Below are 16,255 nucleotides of genomic sequence, written 5' to 3' on the forward strand. Positions count from 1 at the left end.
CATTGCTGTAAAATGTTTAAGAACCCCTGATGTAATTAATTAAGACAAAAATCTGTCTGACACAAATAATTGCAATTTAAAAAGCTTTATTGGAAATACACGTTTCAAACAACACAATTCAAGTACAGATGAGTGTAGCTAAATCAGATACATGCTAATTTAGTTTAAATGTGATGCAGTCCTCCAGTCCCAGTTAATTTGCACTCTTTTGACATGCTTCAGACCAGATGCATGCTCCACTTCAGTGTACAATGGTCCTGAATTTGCATATCACAGTGTTTGAAGCTTTTACGTTCTGCATCTCAAATCAATCAAATCAATCAAATTTATTTTTATATAGCCCTTCGTACATCAGCTGATATCTCAAAGTGCTGTACAGAAACCCAGCCTAAAACCCCAAACAGCAAGCAAAGCATGTGAAAGAAGTACGGTGGCTAGGAAAAACTCCCTAGGAAAAACTCCCTAGAAAGGCCAAAAACCTAGGAAGAAACCTAGAGAGGAACCAGGCTATGAGGGGTGGCCAGTCCTCTTCTGGCTGTGCAGGGTGGATATTATAACAGAACATGGTCAAGATGTTAAAATGTTAAAATGTTCATAAATGACCAGCATGGTCAAATAATAATAATCATAGTAGTTGTCGAGGGTGCAACAAGCACGTCCGGTGAACAGGTCAGGGTTCCATAGCCGCAGGCAGAACAGTTGAAACTGGAGCAGCAGCACGGCCAGGTGGACTGGGGACATCTCTCTGCTGTCTTTCATCTGAAGCCATATCCTCCAGGGTCTAAACAGGTGTAGATTTCCATCTCTGTGTGGGAGACCAGATATTGCAAGGAGACCAGTAAGGGGCCCTCACCTCTTCACTTTGGCCCAAGGATACCAGTGACACTGCCCTAAGGTTGGTGCTGTCCTTTGGATGAGAATGTGGAGACAGAGGTCTTATCTCTCTGTAGTTACTAAAGATGTCATGGCACTTATGACATGAGTAGAGGTGTTGACCCTGCTTCTCCTGGATATATTTCCAAGCCTAAGCATGAAAATCCAAATCATTATCATAGGCTGGATGGAGACCAATATCTTTTTTTTTTTTTTATAATGCTGCATGTCTCAAAATATAAGAATGAGACCAATATATGTATTTTGCTAATCATAATTCCTGTCTCTGAAATTACGTTTGTGTGTGTTGTAAGAATAACCAATACTCAAAATGTGTGTGTGTGTGTGTGTGTGTGTGTGTGTGTGTGTGTGTGTGTGTGTGTGTGTGTGGTAGAAGTAATAGTTGGCCATTATTTCTTTGAACATCTCAGTTTGGGCAGCAGCCACTGAAGAAACCTGTCAATCAAAAACCACAGGAGAATAAATAGTATTATAAACTGGGTGGTTCGATCCCTGAATGCTGATTGGCTGACAGCCGTGGTATATTTAAGCAATAAGGCACGAGGGGGTGTGGTATATGGTCAATATACCACACCTAAGGGCTGTTCTTAGGCACAACACGACACGGAGTGCCTGGATACAGCCCTTAGCCGTGGTATAATGGCCATATACCACAAACCCCCAAGGTTTCTTTTTGCTATTATGAACTGGTTACCAACGTAATTAGAGCAATAAAAATAAATGCTTTGTCATACCTGTGGTATACGGTCTGATACACCACGGCTGTCAGCCAATCAGCATTCAGGGCTCGAACCACCCAGTTTATAACAGACCATATACCACGGGTGTGACAAAAACATGTATTTTTACTGCTCTAATTACGTTGGTAACCAGCTAATAATAGCAATAAGGCACCTCGGGGGTTTGTGGTATATGGCCAATATACCACGGCTAAGGGCTGTATCCAGGTACTCCGTGTTGCGTTGTGCATAAGAACAGCCCTTAGCCATGATATATTGGCCATATACCACACCTCCTCGTGCCTTATTGCATAAGTTTGCACTTACACATCAGATAGCTGCTCTTTCTCTGCTACCTCATTCTATTTCTCTAATTCTCTAGTCTAGTATTCCTTGGTTATGTTCCACTTCTCCCTCCTCTATTTCCTCACCTCTTCCACAGACTCTTCTTTTCCTCTTTCTTGTCCTCCTCCTTACTTTCTCCAACATTTCCCATCTGTTGCATCTTACTGGCCTTCTCTTGCTTCACTACTTTTTTGGCCTTGCCCTTGTTTTTCTTATTGACCTTCCCTTCCTGAATATTTTGGACAAGGAGATAAAGTAATGTAAGCTTATAGGTTTTCTCTTCTCTTGAGCTACGATACCTAGAGCTATGCTATACTATAGAAGGACTTATGCTATACTATAGAAGGACTTACGGACAATATTCCCTTCTTGTATTTCCTCTCACCTGTGGGGCCACTCCAGCAATTTCCTGGAGCAGCTTCCTGCCGGACTCGCTCAGGTTGGTGATGGGAGCCAGGCGAGGGCTGTGGCGGTATGGGAAGTTCTCTGTTCGGGGCGGAGCGATAATGACAGGGCTGAGAGGAGTCAGAGGCCTTGGGACATTTACTGGGTAGGGAGAGCCTACAGCAGAGGGCAGGGCCCGTAGGGCTTCAGCCAGGGTCCGGTGTGCTGAGGTCACAAGAGGAGAGAGACCATTCTTGACAGATACAGGACTTGAGTCCTTCCCTGGGCTCTGTAGGACCAGAAAGTAAAGTAACATATCAGGAAAGTGCTATGTTCAACACAATCTGTAGAAATACTTTATAACTACTCTATACATATTGCAGATACATGACTACACGCAATAAGTAATTGTCTGCATCATTTCCAATCCCCCATGTATGTATATATATATATATATAATTTTTTTTAATATGCAGAACTTACCAGGAAGTCTGACTCATCGAAGGAGTGGAGAGACAGATCATCATCCTCGTCCATAACCCTCACGTCAAGCTTGGTCACTTTTCCATCCTCAACTTTCAGCGGTGGTGTCCTCCTTTCATGATCCTCATCATCACACTGTGTATCAGAGTCAACTAGTCAGAGACCATCCTCCTCACAGTGATGTCACTCAACAAAGACATGGACGGTAGGGTACAACTCTTTTACCTCCGATTCACAGTCAGTGAAGGAGTAGATGGAAAAGTCATCAGAACTGGAGGATGAGGTCACATCATATTTTCTCTCCATCAGCCGAGTCACCCTTCCAGACTGAGGAGACAGAGAAAGACATGTACTCATGGCAGCCATAGAATACACTGGCATTGACCCTCAAGGAAATGTAGAATATGTAGACAATCCAACATGGTTGTACAAGTAGTGAGTAATACATGGGTAACTGAAAATGCAATAAATGCAACTCCCATAACATTAGGGGTGGGTCTAAAGACCTTCCATAGTATAGGATTCTTTAGCATCTCGAATGGATGATTGTCAATTCAACCAAGCCACCCAAAATGGCCATATGAATCAACAGATTGATCTATCTGTTGTGTCTCTATGGGAACAGCAGAGATGACCTGGCTGAGAGGCTCTGGATTGATGCTCCATCCATCCCCAGATGTTTGGTCCTGCCCATAGCTCACAATGATTGGCTGTTAACAGTAAAGAATGAATTCAACACTGCTTTGCTCATTTTGGCCTTGAATTGTGTATCAATAAATAATATAAGTACTGTTATGTGGTTGAATTTGAATGTGACTTACAGGCCTTTTGTGGATCTGAGGGGTCTGCACTGAAGTAGACTGTGAAGACAGCATTCAATGTGGTTAGATAGGGATTTCTGCATTTGCTTTCATTCTGATAACTGCAGTTTGTACATGCAGAATGCATAACTAATGTGTATGTGTTATTGTTTCAGGTCGGATATGACTTACAGGCTTTGGCCTTCTGTGCACCTTGCCGGTTGGCCACAACACGGAATCAGGGGTGTTCACCCTCACTGGTTTCAACTGTCAACACAACACTCAATTTAGAATGTGATAATATAACAAAAACAGGACAAAACAAACAAATATTTGATATTTACCACATAAGGGCGGCGTCTTAAAGCTCTTTTGATTCTCTCATCATTACGGTCCATCTTTCTTTCTGAGGGAAACATTTCCATCAATTGATTGACACAAAACACATCCTGACTCACACACAGCACACACACCGCACACGAAGATGGCATTCCAAATGGCACCCTATTCCCTATATATATATATATATATATATATGTTGGGAAGGAGGTGCCCCAAAAGGTCAAAGAATACCTGCAACAACCTGAGTGAAGAAAACGATTGTAGATTAAATCAAATCTGAACACAGTTTATGTAGTGAATTAATGCATGGCTACGTCATTTTATATCACAGCTTTATGACCGCGCATAATACGTCACAAGAAAAAGGCTTGTTTGGAGCCGGACTGGTGGTCGCATCTTCTCACTGGTTGTAGCTCAATAACGAACGTGATGTGCTTATTATATCCTACTGACTGAGTAATGGTTGTATCGATGGTTGGTTGGACGTTTTGCATAGATAGGCCAACATGATATCAATGGGAAAAAACCATTCCTTGCCAAATATTTTTTTATTATTGTTTTACTTTGAGTAACATTAAGGGAACACAATGGAAGCCGTTTACTTTATTGTGTTGTCCCTGGCCTGACACGTTTTATTTAATTAAACGGTTTTATTTTATTAAACTGTCAAATCAAATATATCTATCAAGCTTTCTATCTAACTCAAATGAGCTGTTGAGGACTCTTTGGTCATCACATTTCAGGCACAAGCCAGCAGGTGGAAGTGTCTTTAAATGCAGCACTGCCTTAGCGCACTTCATGATCTCCGCAACAGTAACTTTGTGGTTGTGAAAGTCATTAATCCAAATGCGGAAGTCCAGTACATTTGTTTTGGTTTAGCAAGCTAGCTACTCAAGTCTTGGCTAAAGTGTTGTGCAATATTGGAGGAAAAGTGTCGTAACTGACATGTTGTATTGTGCTTGAATATCCTCTAGTAGTTTGACAAGTATGCACTGAGCATCAACATGATCACCCGAATAGTTTTGAAAGATGTGGTTCAGAGGTTCAAGAGTTTTACTACTGAGTTCAGGCTAAAAAGTGGCATTGTTGCTGTCATTATAGTATCATTTGTTTTGTTTACTGTCACTGCATATTCCGGTTCATCAGAGGATGTCTAAAGTCTTGGAACTACAGTTTTTGCCAATGGGCATGGTACGTTAGCAAGGAGGGACTGGGTGATTTAAGAATCATATGCTCGGTAGCTAGCTAGCTACTTTGTATGGGAATGTTGTAACGTTATCTAGCTTGCTACAACTTGTAGCTATCATTAATGACGTAACATATGGTGCCAGTAGGCTACAGCAGCAAGCTAGAGCACAACACATCAATGCCGCTGATGTCTGTCAACCCGTTAATTTCAGTTTTAATCCTCTCCTCTTCCTTTACGGTACACAAGCTCATCACATACTCCTTCCACCACAAGACAGTGACCCAGCTACTCTTCAGCATTGGGGTTCTGATGCTCCTCTGGTGGGACTGAGAAGATTGTGGGCACTGTTTGGTTCCTCCTCATGTTTCAGCTGCTCTCTATCAGCACAGGGGTGTTGTACACCCTCCTGGGGCTGGTACTGTTTGGTGCATCTGCCCAGAATCAAGTGGAGGGGTTAGTTCCTGTATCTCTCTCCCTTATGGGTATGGCTACAGTGGTTATGGTTGAGGGCTTTCTTTTTGGGGTCAGTGTACCCATGTTAGCCCTGGCTGTTTCTGGTCATCGCAACACTTTTGGTCCCACACACTGTCTTCCTCTGCAACCCCATCATCGCAGGGGGGATCTCTATCCTTACTCCAACCTTATTGTGGTTGACAATAACCATGATACACTGCAGTATGTCACAGCTTTAAGTGTGCTTAGTAGTGTAGTTAAGTTGTAATATGTTTATGTGCGGCGCTGTGGTCTAAGGCACTGCATCTTTGTCTACAGTCCCTGGTTCGAATCCAGGCTGTATCACATCCGGACGTGATTGGGAATCCCATAGGACGGTGCACAATCGGCCCGGCGCTGTCCGGGTTTGGCCAGGGTAGGCCGTCATTGTAAATAAGAATTTGTTCTTAACTGACTTGCCTAGTTAAATAAAGGTTAAATAAAAATAAATGATATACTTGAAATTTGTGTTGAGTCATCATGCTGTACATAATGGGATGTTTGGTTAGGAAAATGTACCATCACTGTGTCACACATTCTCCTTATCTTGCTCTGGGGAAACATGGAAAGGGCTGGCACCCACTTCTAGACATGTCTGATGCTAGGGCATCAGTGCTGGACAAGAAGATGCCTGAGTTGAAAGTACAAAATGTCATATTTTTCATGCATATCTGTTTAACCGTTTAGAAATGAAAGCACTTTATGTATCTAGTCCCCCTATTTCAAGGAGTCATAAGTATTTGGACAAATTCACTTATGTGTATTAAAGTAGTCAAAAGTTTAGTATTTGGACCCCTATTCCTAGCATGCAATGACTACATCAAGCTTGTGACTCGACAAACTTGTTGGATGCATTTGGAGTTTGTTTTGGTTGTTTCAGATGATGTTGTGCCCAATAGAAATGAATGGTAAATAATGTATTGTGCCATTTTGGAGTCACTTTTATTGTAAATGTGAATAGAATATGTTTCTGAACACTTCTACATTAATGGATACTGAACAAAAATATAAACACAACACACAACAATTTCAAAGATTTTACTGAGTTACAGTTCATATAAGGAAATTAGTCAAATAAATTCATTATGGGGCTGATTCTATCAGATAATGGAAATTAATAGTTCCAATGGTTTAGTAAACCTGAGCGCTATTGCAAAAGATTTCTCCAAAACCCAGACTTTTCACAAGACTGGTCAGGAAATAAATAATGCTGCTGGAGGTAGCAGTGAACTTAGTGAGCAGTAAATCTCTTGTTTAGTCTGAGTGCACAAAACATTAAGAACACCTGCTCTTTCCATGACAGACTGACCAGGTGAATCCAGTTGAAAGCTAGGGTCCCTTATTGATGTCACTTGTTAAATCCACTTCATATCAGTGTAGATGAAGGGGAGGAGACAGGTTAAAGAAGGATTTTTAAGCCTTAAGACATGGATTGTGTACAGTGCATTCGGAAAGTATTCAGACCGCTTCCCTTGTTCCACATTTTCTTAGTTGGCGAGAAGAAACGCAACAAGCTGTAACGTTGATGCAACACTGTCCTCTGTCTCAGTTATTTCTGTCGTACTGTACATTTTTTTTTTTTACTTTCATTTTGAGCTACTACAATGAGTTTCAACCATATTGGTTGTTCAGATATGCTAAAACCTGTCAATGTTGGTAGGGGAAGGGGTGTGTTGGGGTTACCTATTCCTTTCCCACCTGGTAGTCCTAGTATGTGTGGTGATGTCAATGGTAGTGAAATTGCATGGGAAGTTCCTTTAGTCAGTGGGGACAATGCAGCTTCTCATGGTCATCATGCAGTTAACTCACCTAGGCCCCAGGTTGTTAGCACCTCCACTCCTAACCTGTTGGGGATAGGGGGCAGTATTTGCACGGCCGGATAAAAAACGTACCCGATTTAATCTAGTTACTACTCCTGCCCAGTAACTAGAATATGCATATAATTGTTTGATTTGGATAGAAAACACCCTAAAGTTTCTAAAACTGTTTGAATGGTGTCTGTGAGTATAACAGAACTCATATGGCAGGCCAAAACCTGAGAAGATTCCAAACAGGAAGCGCCCTCTCTGACCATTTCTTGGCCTTCTTTGTCATCTCTTTCCAAAACAGAGGATCTCTGCTGTAACGTGACACTTTCTAAGGCTCCCATAGGCTCTCAGAAGGCGCCAGAACGTTGAATGATGACTCTGCAGTTACTGGCTGAAAAACAGTAGGGCTTTTGGTAAGTGGTCGATCTGAGAACAATGAGACGGATGTGCGCATGCACGTGAAGAGTCCATGTTACTTTTTCAGTCTTTCAACGAAAACAACGACTCCCGGTCGGAATATTATCGCTATTTAACGAGGAAAATCGCATAAAAATTGATTTTAACCTCTCTGGGCTAGGCGGGACGAATTCGTTCCACCTATGCAACAGCCAGTGGAATCCCGTGGCGCGATTTTCAAATACCTTAGAAATGCTATTTCTTCAATTTCTCAAACATATGACTATTTTACAGCATTTTAAAGACAAGACTCTCGTTAATCTAACCACACTGTCCGATTTCAAAAAGGCTTTACAACGAAAGCAAAACATTAGATTATGTCAGCAGAGTACCCAGCCAGAAATAATCAGACACCCATTTTTCAAGCTAGCATATAATGTCACAAAAACCCAGAAGACAGCTAAATGCAGCACTAACCTTTGATGATCTTCATCAGATGACACACCTAGGACATTATGTTATACAATACATGCATGTTTTGTTCAATCAAGTTCATATTTATATCAAAAACCAGCTTTTTACATTAGCATGTGACGTTCAGAACTAGCATACCCCCCGCAAACTTCCGGGGAATTTACTAACAATTTACTAAATTACTCACGATAAACGTTCACAAAAAACATAACAATTATTTTAAGAATTATAGAAACAGAACTCCTTTGTGCAATCGAGGTGTCCGATTTTAAAATAGCTTTTCGGTGAAAGCACATTTTGCAATATTCTCAGTAGATAGCCCAGCCATCACGGCTAGCCATTTAGACACCGACCAAGTTTAGCCCTGACCAAACTCCGATTTACTATTACAAAAGTTTGATTACCTTTGTTGTCTTCGTCAGAACGCACTCCCAGGACTGCTACTTCAATAACAAATGTTGGTTTGGTCCAAAATAATCCATCGTTATATCCAAATAGCGGCGTTTTGTTTGTGCGTTCCAGACACTATCCGAAATGGTAAATCAGGGTTACGAGCATGGCGCAATTCGTGACCAAAAAATTCTAAATATTCCATTACCGTACTTCGAAGCATGTCAACCGCTGTTTAAAATCAATTTTTATGCCATTTTTCTCGTAAAAAAGCGATAATATTCCGACCGGGAATCTTCGTTTAGGTAAACAGAGGAAAGAAAACAAAGCATTCGGTCGACGCGGGCACGCGCCTGAGTCTCACAGTACTGTAACCAGCCACTACCCAAACGCGCTACTTTTTTTCAGCCAGAGCCTGCAAAGCCACGATTCAGCTTTTTGCCGCCTTCTGAGAGTCCATGGCAGCCGTAGGAAGTGTCACGTAACAGCAGAGATCCTTTGTAATGGATAGAGATGGTAAAGAAGGCCAAGAAATGGTCAGACAGGGTACTTCCTGTACAGAATCTTCTCAGGTTTTGACCTGCCATTTGAGTTCTGTTATACTCACAGACACCATTCAAACAGTTTTAGAAACTTTGGAGTGTTTTCTATCCAAAGCCAATAATTATATGCATATTCTAGTTACTGGGCAGGAGTAGTAACCAGATTAAATCGGGTACGTTTTTTATCCAGCCGTGTCAATACTGCCCACTAGCCCTAACAGGTTAAACAGCGTTTGACATGCCTCGAAGTACGGTAATGGAATATTTTGACATTTTTTGTCACGATATGCGCCGGCGCGTCACCCTTCGGATAGTGTCTTGAACGCACGAACAAAACGCCGCTATTTGGATATAACTATGGATTATTTGGAACCAAACCAACATTTGTTATTGAAGTAGAAGTCCTGGGAGTGCATTCTAACGAAGAACAGCAAAGGTAATCCAATTTTTGTTATAGTAAATCTGAGTTTGGTGAGTACCAAACTTGGTGGGTGTCAAAATAGCTAGCCTGTGATGGCCGGGCTATCTACTCAGAATATTGCAAAATGTGCTTTCACCGAAAAGCTATTTTAAAATCGGACACCGCAATTGCATAAAGGAGTTCTGTATCTATAATTCTTAAAATAATTGTTATGTTTTTTGTGGACGTTTATCGTGAGTAATTTAGTAAATTCACCGGAAGTGTTCGGTGGGAATGCTAGTCACATGCTAGTCACATGCTAATGTAAAAAGCTGTTTTTTGATATAAATATGAACTTGATTGAACAAAACATGCATGTATTGTATAACATAATGTCCTAGGAGTGTCATCTGATGAAGATCATCAAAGGTTAGTGCTGCATTTACCTGTGGTTTTGGTTTTTGTGACATTATATGCTAGCTTGAAAAATGGGTGTCTGATTATTTCTGGCTGGGTACTCTGCTGACATAATCTAATGTTTTGCTTTCGTTGTAAAGCCTTTTTGAAATCGGACAGTGTGGTTAGATTAACGAGAGTCTTGTCTTTAAAATGGTGTAAAATAGTCATATGTTTGAGAAATTGAAGTAATAGCATTTCTAAGGTATTTGAATATCGCGCCACGGGATTCCACTGGCTGTTGACTAGGGTGGGACGCAAACGTCCCACCTAGCCCAGAGAGGCTAAATCCAATGGTGATGCAGTGCTAATAGGCCAGATAAGTACCATAGTCCAACAGATAGGACAGCATCTAGTCCAAGTAGTCGCCTATAGAAAAGTCAAAGAACCAAAGAACCACCACAAACTCAACAATAATGGCACCGGAGGAGATGGCTGCTATTGTGTGTGTTTTGTCGCGTTATTTGTAACTTATTTTGTACATAATGTTTCTGCCACCGTCTCTTATGACCGAAAAGAGCTTCTAGATATCAGGACAGTGTTTACTCATCCCGTACTGGAAGAATTTTATTTCTCTAACGAGTTGGACGCGAAGGATTTACTCCAGAAACCCGACAAGGCCCTCATCCTCATCATTCGCAGGAGAAAGAGACAGAGATATATATATATAAGGGATGTAGGTCTTGGTGCCTTGTAAGGATCTGACGGCGAGTGGGTAATCTGCCTTTACCATCGGTCCTATTAGCCAACGTACAATCATTGGATAAAAGACAAACTACGAGCACGTATATCCTACCAACGGGACATTAAAAACTGTAAAATCTTATGTTTCTTCGAGACGTGGTTGAACAACGACATGAATAACATACAACTGGCGGGTTTTACGCTTCTTCGGCAGGATAGAACAGGTAAGACAAGGGGTGGCGGTCTATGTGTATTTGTAAACAACAGCTGGTGCACGAAATCTAAGGAAGTCTCAAGGTTTTTCTCACCTGAAGTAGAGTATGTCATGATAAGCTGTAGACCACACTATTTACCAAGAGAGTTTTCATCTATATTCTTCGTAGCTGTCTATTTACCACCACAAACCGCTGCTGGCACGAAGACCGCACTCAATGAGCTGAACACGGCCATAACCAAACAGGAAAACGCTCATCCAGAGGCGGCGCTCCTAGTGGCTGGGGGACTTTAATGCAGGGAAACTTAAATCCGTTTTACCTCATTTCTACCAGCATGTCACATGTGCAACCAGAGGGGGAAAAAAAAAAACTCTACACCACCTTTACTCCACACACAGAGACGCGTACAAAGCTCTCCCTCCATTTGGCAAATTTGACCATAATTCTATCCTCCTGGTTCCTGCTTACAAGCAAAAACTAAATCAGGAAGCACCAGTGAATCGGTCAGTAAAAAAAGTGGTCAGATGAAGCTGATGCTAAGCTACAGGACTGTTCTGCTTCCACAGACTGGAATATGTTCCAGGATTCTTCCGATGGCATTGAGGAGCACACCACATTAGTCACTGACTTCATCAATAAGTGCATCGAGGGCATCGTCCCCAAAGTGACTGTGCGTACATACCCCAACCAGATGCCATTGATTACAGGCAACATCCGCACTGAGCTGAAAGGGTAGAACTGCCGCTTTCAAAGAGCGAGACTATAACCCGGAAGCTTATAAGAACTCCTGCTATGCCCTATGATGAACCATCAAACAGGCAAAGCGTCAATACAGGACTAAGATTGAATCGTACTACACTGGCGCCGACACTCGTCGGATGCGGCAGGGCTTGCAAATTATTACAGACTACAAAGACATGCACAGCCGCGAGCTGCCCAGTGACACGAGCTTACCAGACGAGCTAAATTACTTCTATGCTCGCGTCGAGGCAAGCAACACTAAAACATGCATGACAGCATCAGCTGTTCCGGACGACTGTGTGATCACGCACTCTGTAGCCGATGTGAGTAAGACCATTAAACAAGGCCACAGAGCCAGACGGATTACCAGGACGTGTAGTCTGAGCATGCGCTGACCAACTGGCAAGTGTCTGCACTGACATTTTCAACCTGTGCCTGACTGAGTTTGTAACACCAACGTGTTTCAAGCAGAAGACCATAGTTCCTGTGCCCAAGAACACTAAGGCAACCTGCCTAAATGACAACCGACCCGTAGCACTTACGTCTGTAGCCATGAACTGTTTTGAAAGGCTGGTCATGGCTCACATCAATACCACTATCCCAGAAACCCAAGACCCACTCCAATTTGCATACCACCCCTCCTGTACTCCCTTTTCACTCATGACTGCATGGCCAGGCATGACTCCAACACCATCATTAAGTTTGCCAATGACACAACAGGGGTAGGCCTGATCACCGACAACGATGAGACAGCCTATTAGGAGGAGGTCAGAGACCTGGCCATGTGGTGCCAGGACAACAACCCCTCCCTTAACGTGATCATGACAAAGGAGATGATCGTGGGCTACAGGAAATGGAGGACCAAGCACGCCCCCATTCTCATCGACAGGGCTGTAGTGGAGCAGGTTGAGAGCTTCAAGTTCCTTGGTGTCCACATCACCAAACTATCATGGTCCAAACACACCAAGAGTCGTGAAGAGGGCACAACAAAGCCTATTCCCCCACAAGAGACTGAAAAGATTTGGCATGGGTCCTCAGATCCTCAAAGAATTCTACAGCTGCACCATCGAGAGCATCCTGACTGGTTGAATCACTGCCTGGTATGGCAACTGCTCGGACTTTGACCGCAAGGCACTACAGAGGGTAGTGCGTACGGCCCAGTACATCACTGGAGCCAAGCTTCCTGCCATCCAGGACCTCTATACCAGGCGGTGTCAGAAGAAGGCCCTAAAAACGATCAAAGACTCCAGCCATACTAGTCATAGAATGTCCTCTCTGCTACCGCACGGCAAGCGGTACTGGAGCGCCAAGTCTAGCTCCAAAATACTTCTTAACAGCTTCTACCCCGAAGCCATAAGACTCCTTAACAGCTAATCAAATGGCTACCCAGACTTTTTGCACCCCCCCACACTGTTTTAAGTTGCTGCTACTCTCTGTTTATTATCAATGCATAGTCACTTTACCTCTACCTACATGGACATATTACCTCTTTTACCTCGACGAACCGGTGCCCCCGTACATTGACTCTGTACCGGTACCCCCTGTATATAGCCTCGCAATTGTTATTTTACTGCTGCTCTCTATTTATTTGTTACTTTTATTTTAATTATCTATTTTTTACTTAACACTTATTTTTCTTAAACTGCATTGTTGGTTAAGGGCTTGTAAATAAGCATTTCACTGTAAGGTCTGCTACACCTGTTGTAGTCGGCGCATGTGACAAATAAAATTGTATTTGAGATGACCTTTGCTGATTAAACAACTTGTGTTAAGGATCTGTCACAAACTACATACATACCATTTCAGTCCTGGCCAAACAAGCTGTTGAGGTAGTCTTTATGACGTACATAACGCTGAAAGGAGAAAAAGACAGGAGAGGTCATCATCATAGAAAAGACTCTAACCTGCCTGAAAGGCTATAATAATATTTCATCAGTGTACTGTATGTACATGCATAAGGACAAATCTGACATTAGGCCACTTTGGGTTACAAAAACTTATGCCAAGTTTTGATTTTGGGGTGAACTATAATACAAGTATTATTACAGTGCACCAACAGTGAATAACACTACACACTCAGTCACTCACGTCTATATATGCACTGTTGCTATTCCGTCTCATCTAGTCTGACGCCACACCTCCCTCTTCTCCCCCTCCGTCTCAACCTTGAGTGCAAACACACAGCATCATAACACAGTAAATGGCTTGTACTGTATGAATTCTGCTACCAAGTAAGTGACCCTTATTTGAGCTAGGGGTAAAACATTTTGACTTCAGCGGGTGCGGCTCCTTGCCTTTGTTGAAGTCTGGTTTGATGGTAACCACTCCATTTCCATCTGCTCTTATCGTGCACAACAAGCATTCCTTCTCCTTTTGGCCAAGTCTGAGGAATACAAGAATACAATGCCACTTTTCAATTCCTGAATTGGAATGTACTTCAAAGTTATTACATACAAAGCAGTGTAATAAGTGCATAGGCTACATAGTGGTTTTTCCCCTTGTGCTACTCACTTGCCCGGTGGTTCCAGGTCATCCATGATGCGCATGGTCTGTACAGGTGTGTTGACCACGTGGCTGGTCTTCACAAAGTCCTCCGAGGGCTCCCAGGTAATCAGCCTGGACTTGGGGAAGGTGCTGTCACTGCAGACCAACAGAATACCACAAACACATTTTGCATACAAGGGTAATATGAACATACCGGTACACTGTTTGTCTTCAAAGCAGCACATCACACATCAATGTTGCTTCAATTACATTCACTTTAATAATAATTCACTTTGGTGAGTAACAGGGACCTACACTGGCTGTCTGTCCTGTCGTCTGTGTCTGACATTGGCCATCCTATGTGCCAGGAAGGTAGGGTTGGACTTGACCTGCCTCACCATACTCTGGGAAAGCTGTAGTGAGTATAAAAAAAACTGCTTTAAAACACTAACGTTTCTTTGGGACAGAAACGAGGTAAATTCTTTGTTTTGAATAATGAAATTGTCACGTCTGCTCCCGCTCCCCCTCTCTGGAGCACGAGGTCGCCAGGCTGCTCATCATTACGCACACCTGTCACCATCGTTACGCGCACCAGCGCTTCATCAGACTCACCTGGATCACGTCATTGATTGCCTCCCCTATATCTGTCACTTCCTCAGTTTCATTCCCTTGTCTACATTGATGTTGTTTTGTTTCTCTTGTCCAGACTCTGTTCTTCTTTAGTTTCATGTCTATTTATTAATAAATCCTCACCCTGTACTTGCTTCCTGTCTTCCAGCGTCTGTGGTTATGGAACCGTTACAGAAATGGAGATTCAGTAGAAACCCACCCCTTCCCAATTGGTGTAGCAGTCAGAATCGGTGTAGGTGAAAGTCCTGCGGTTCCGGTCTGCCCCTGGTCCGCTCCAGAGCCATGATCTCTGTGTGGTACTGTCTCTCCAGTGGAGTCTGGTATACTGACTCACTCTGGAACAAAACCACTTCATATTACACACACACACACACACACACACACACACACACACACACACACACACACACACACACACACACACACACACACACACACACACACACAAAACTTACTATGCAAAATCAAACTATCCTAAACAGTAAAGTCTTATTTGTTATAAGGACACTGGTAGAGGACCTACCTGACTGAACAGCTTCTCCTGCCAGCCTACCACCAACTCCTCCTCATCATCTCCGGCTGAAAACAAAACCAAGATGTTCTGGTCCATATCTAGCCACCACGAAAATAACATCTACTCAACTAAGAAGCATCTAACATCTTTCTGTTTCAAAACATCTAACATCTTTCTGTTTCAAAACAGTGTTAATACCTGATTGAGCCGGTGAGTTGAGGGTGTCCAGCTCAATGCCTCTCCTCTCCTGTTGAGTCAAAACCTGCTGCTGAAGGTGTTGGGAGAGGGCTGCTGTGGAGGTGAATCTCTGAATATGGATCCTGTAAACACCATTGTAAATATAAACAAGGTAAACAGGATTCTAGCTAGCTAAATGCCATGTTTTCATGGCAAACTCAGGGATCAGGTCAAGCAATATACTGGGTGTTTATCATCATCTGCTTTGAGAGCTAACGTTAGCTAAAGACAGTGTCTTGCTTTTATGGCAATGCAAGGAATAAAAGCCCCACAAAGGCCAACTGCAACTTACTTAATTGTAAGGTTTTTGACAGCATCTCGGGAACGATAGGCAGACTCTCCGGTGTCGGTGCTCCAGCCGTCTACCAAGTTGTAACGTTAGGAACTTTATTGATGGCTTGCTAACTAGCTAGATTAGCAACATACACACACACACACGCGCGCAGCAAGCAATTGAGACAATTTTGTAGCTAGTACTTTTCACAAGCGTCTGCTCGTTGCATGGTAACAACAGTCTGCCTGCCTGGTTGGGTTTCTGGCGAGCAATCCAACTATTTATTGGTTCACTACCGCCACCTACCGTGGGATCCAGTCCAGAGCAGCAGAATAAACCCCCCCACTGATAACAGGTAAGGT

The 16,255-nt window shown here is 42.8% G+C and overlaps 1 protein-coding gene and 1 long non-coding RNA gene across 3 annotated transcripts; both read right to left on the reverse strand.

The window, feature by feature from the left end:
- Positions 1–79: 79 nt before the first annotated feature.
- LOC106595631 (uncharacterized) lies at positions 80–13,932 on the reverse strand. 2 transcript variants are annotated; one of them, XM_082960310.1, is made up of 10 exons: positions 13,843–13,932; positions 13,553–13,607; positions 3,970–4,031; positions 3,818–3,892; positions 3,647–3,685; positions 3,051–3,535; positions 2,826–2,960; positions 2,344–2,631; positions 2,045–2,187; positions 80–1,329 (listed from the first exon to the last, which is right to left on the reverse strand). In XM_082960310.1, exons 6-10 carry the CDS (start codon positions 3,204–3,206, stop codon positions 1,284–1,286), a joined length of 768 nt encoding a protein of 255 aa, XP_082816436.1. In that variant the 5' UTR covers positions 3,207–3,535; positions 3,647–3,685; positions 3,818–3,892; positions 3,970–4,031; positions 13,553–13,607; positions 13,843–13,932; the 3' UTR covers positions 80–1,283. The 2 variants fall into 2 exon arrangements, with proteins under 2 accessions (XP_082816436.1, XP_082816437.1); XM_082960311.1 differs by lacking the exons at positions 13,553–13,607; positions 13,843–13,932 and adding an exon at positions 4,199–4,726.
- On the reverse strand, positions 13,557–16,229 carry LOC106567710 (tectonic-like complex member MKS1). The gene is made up of 8 exons (XR_014379946.1): positions 15,912–16,229; positions 15,581–15,702; positions 15,392–15,447; positions 15,068–15,203; positions 14,554–14,651; positions 14,266–14,394; positions 13,966–14,137; positions 13,557–13,607 (listed from the first exon to the last, which is right to left on the reverse strand). It is a non-coding gene; the product is annotated as a tectonic-like complex member MKS1 (long non-coding RNA).
- Positions 16,230–16,255: the final 26 nt, after the last annotated feature.

The sequence above is a fragment of the Salmo salar genome, chromosome 13 (genome assembly GCF_965601325.2).
Source record: "Salmo salar chromosome 13, fSalSal1, whole genome shotgun sequence".
Taxonomy (NCBI): domain Eukaryota; kingdom Metazoa; phylum Chordata; class Actinopteri; order Salmoniformes; family Salmonidae; genus Salmo; species Salmo salar.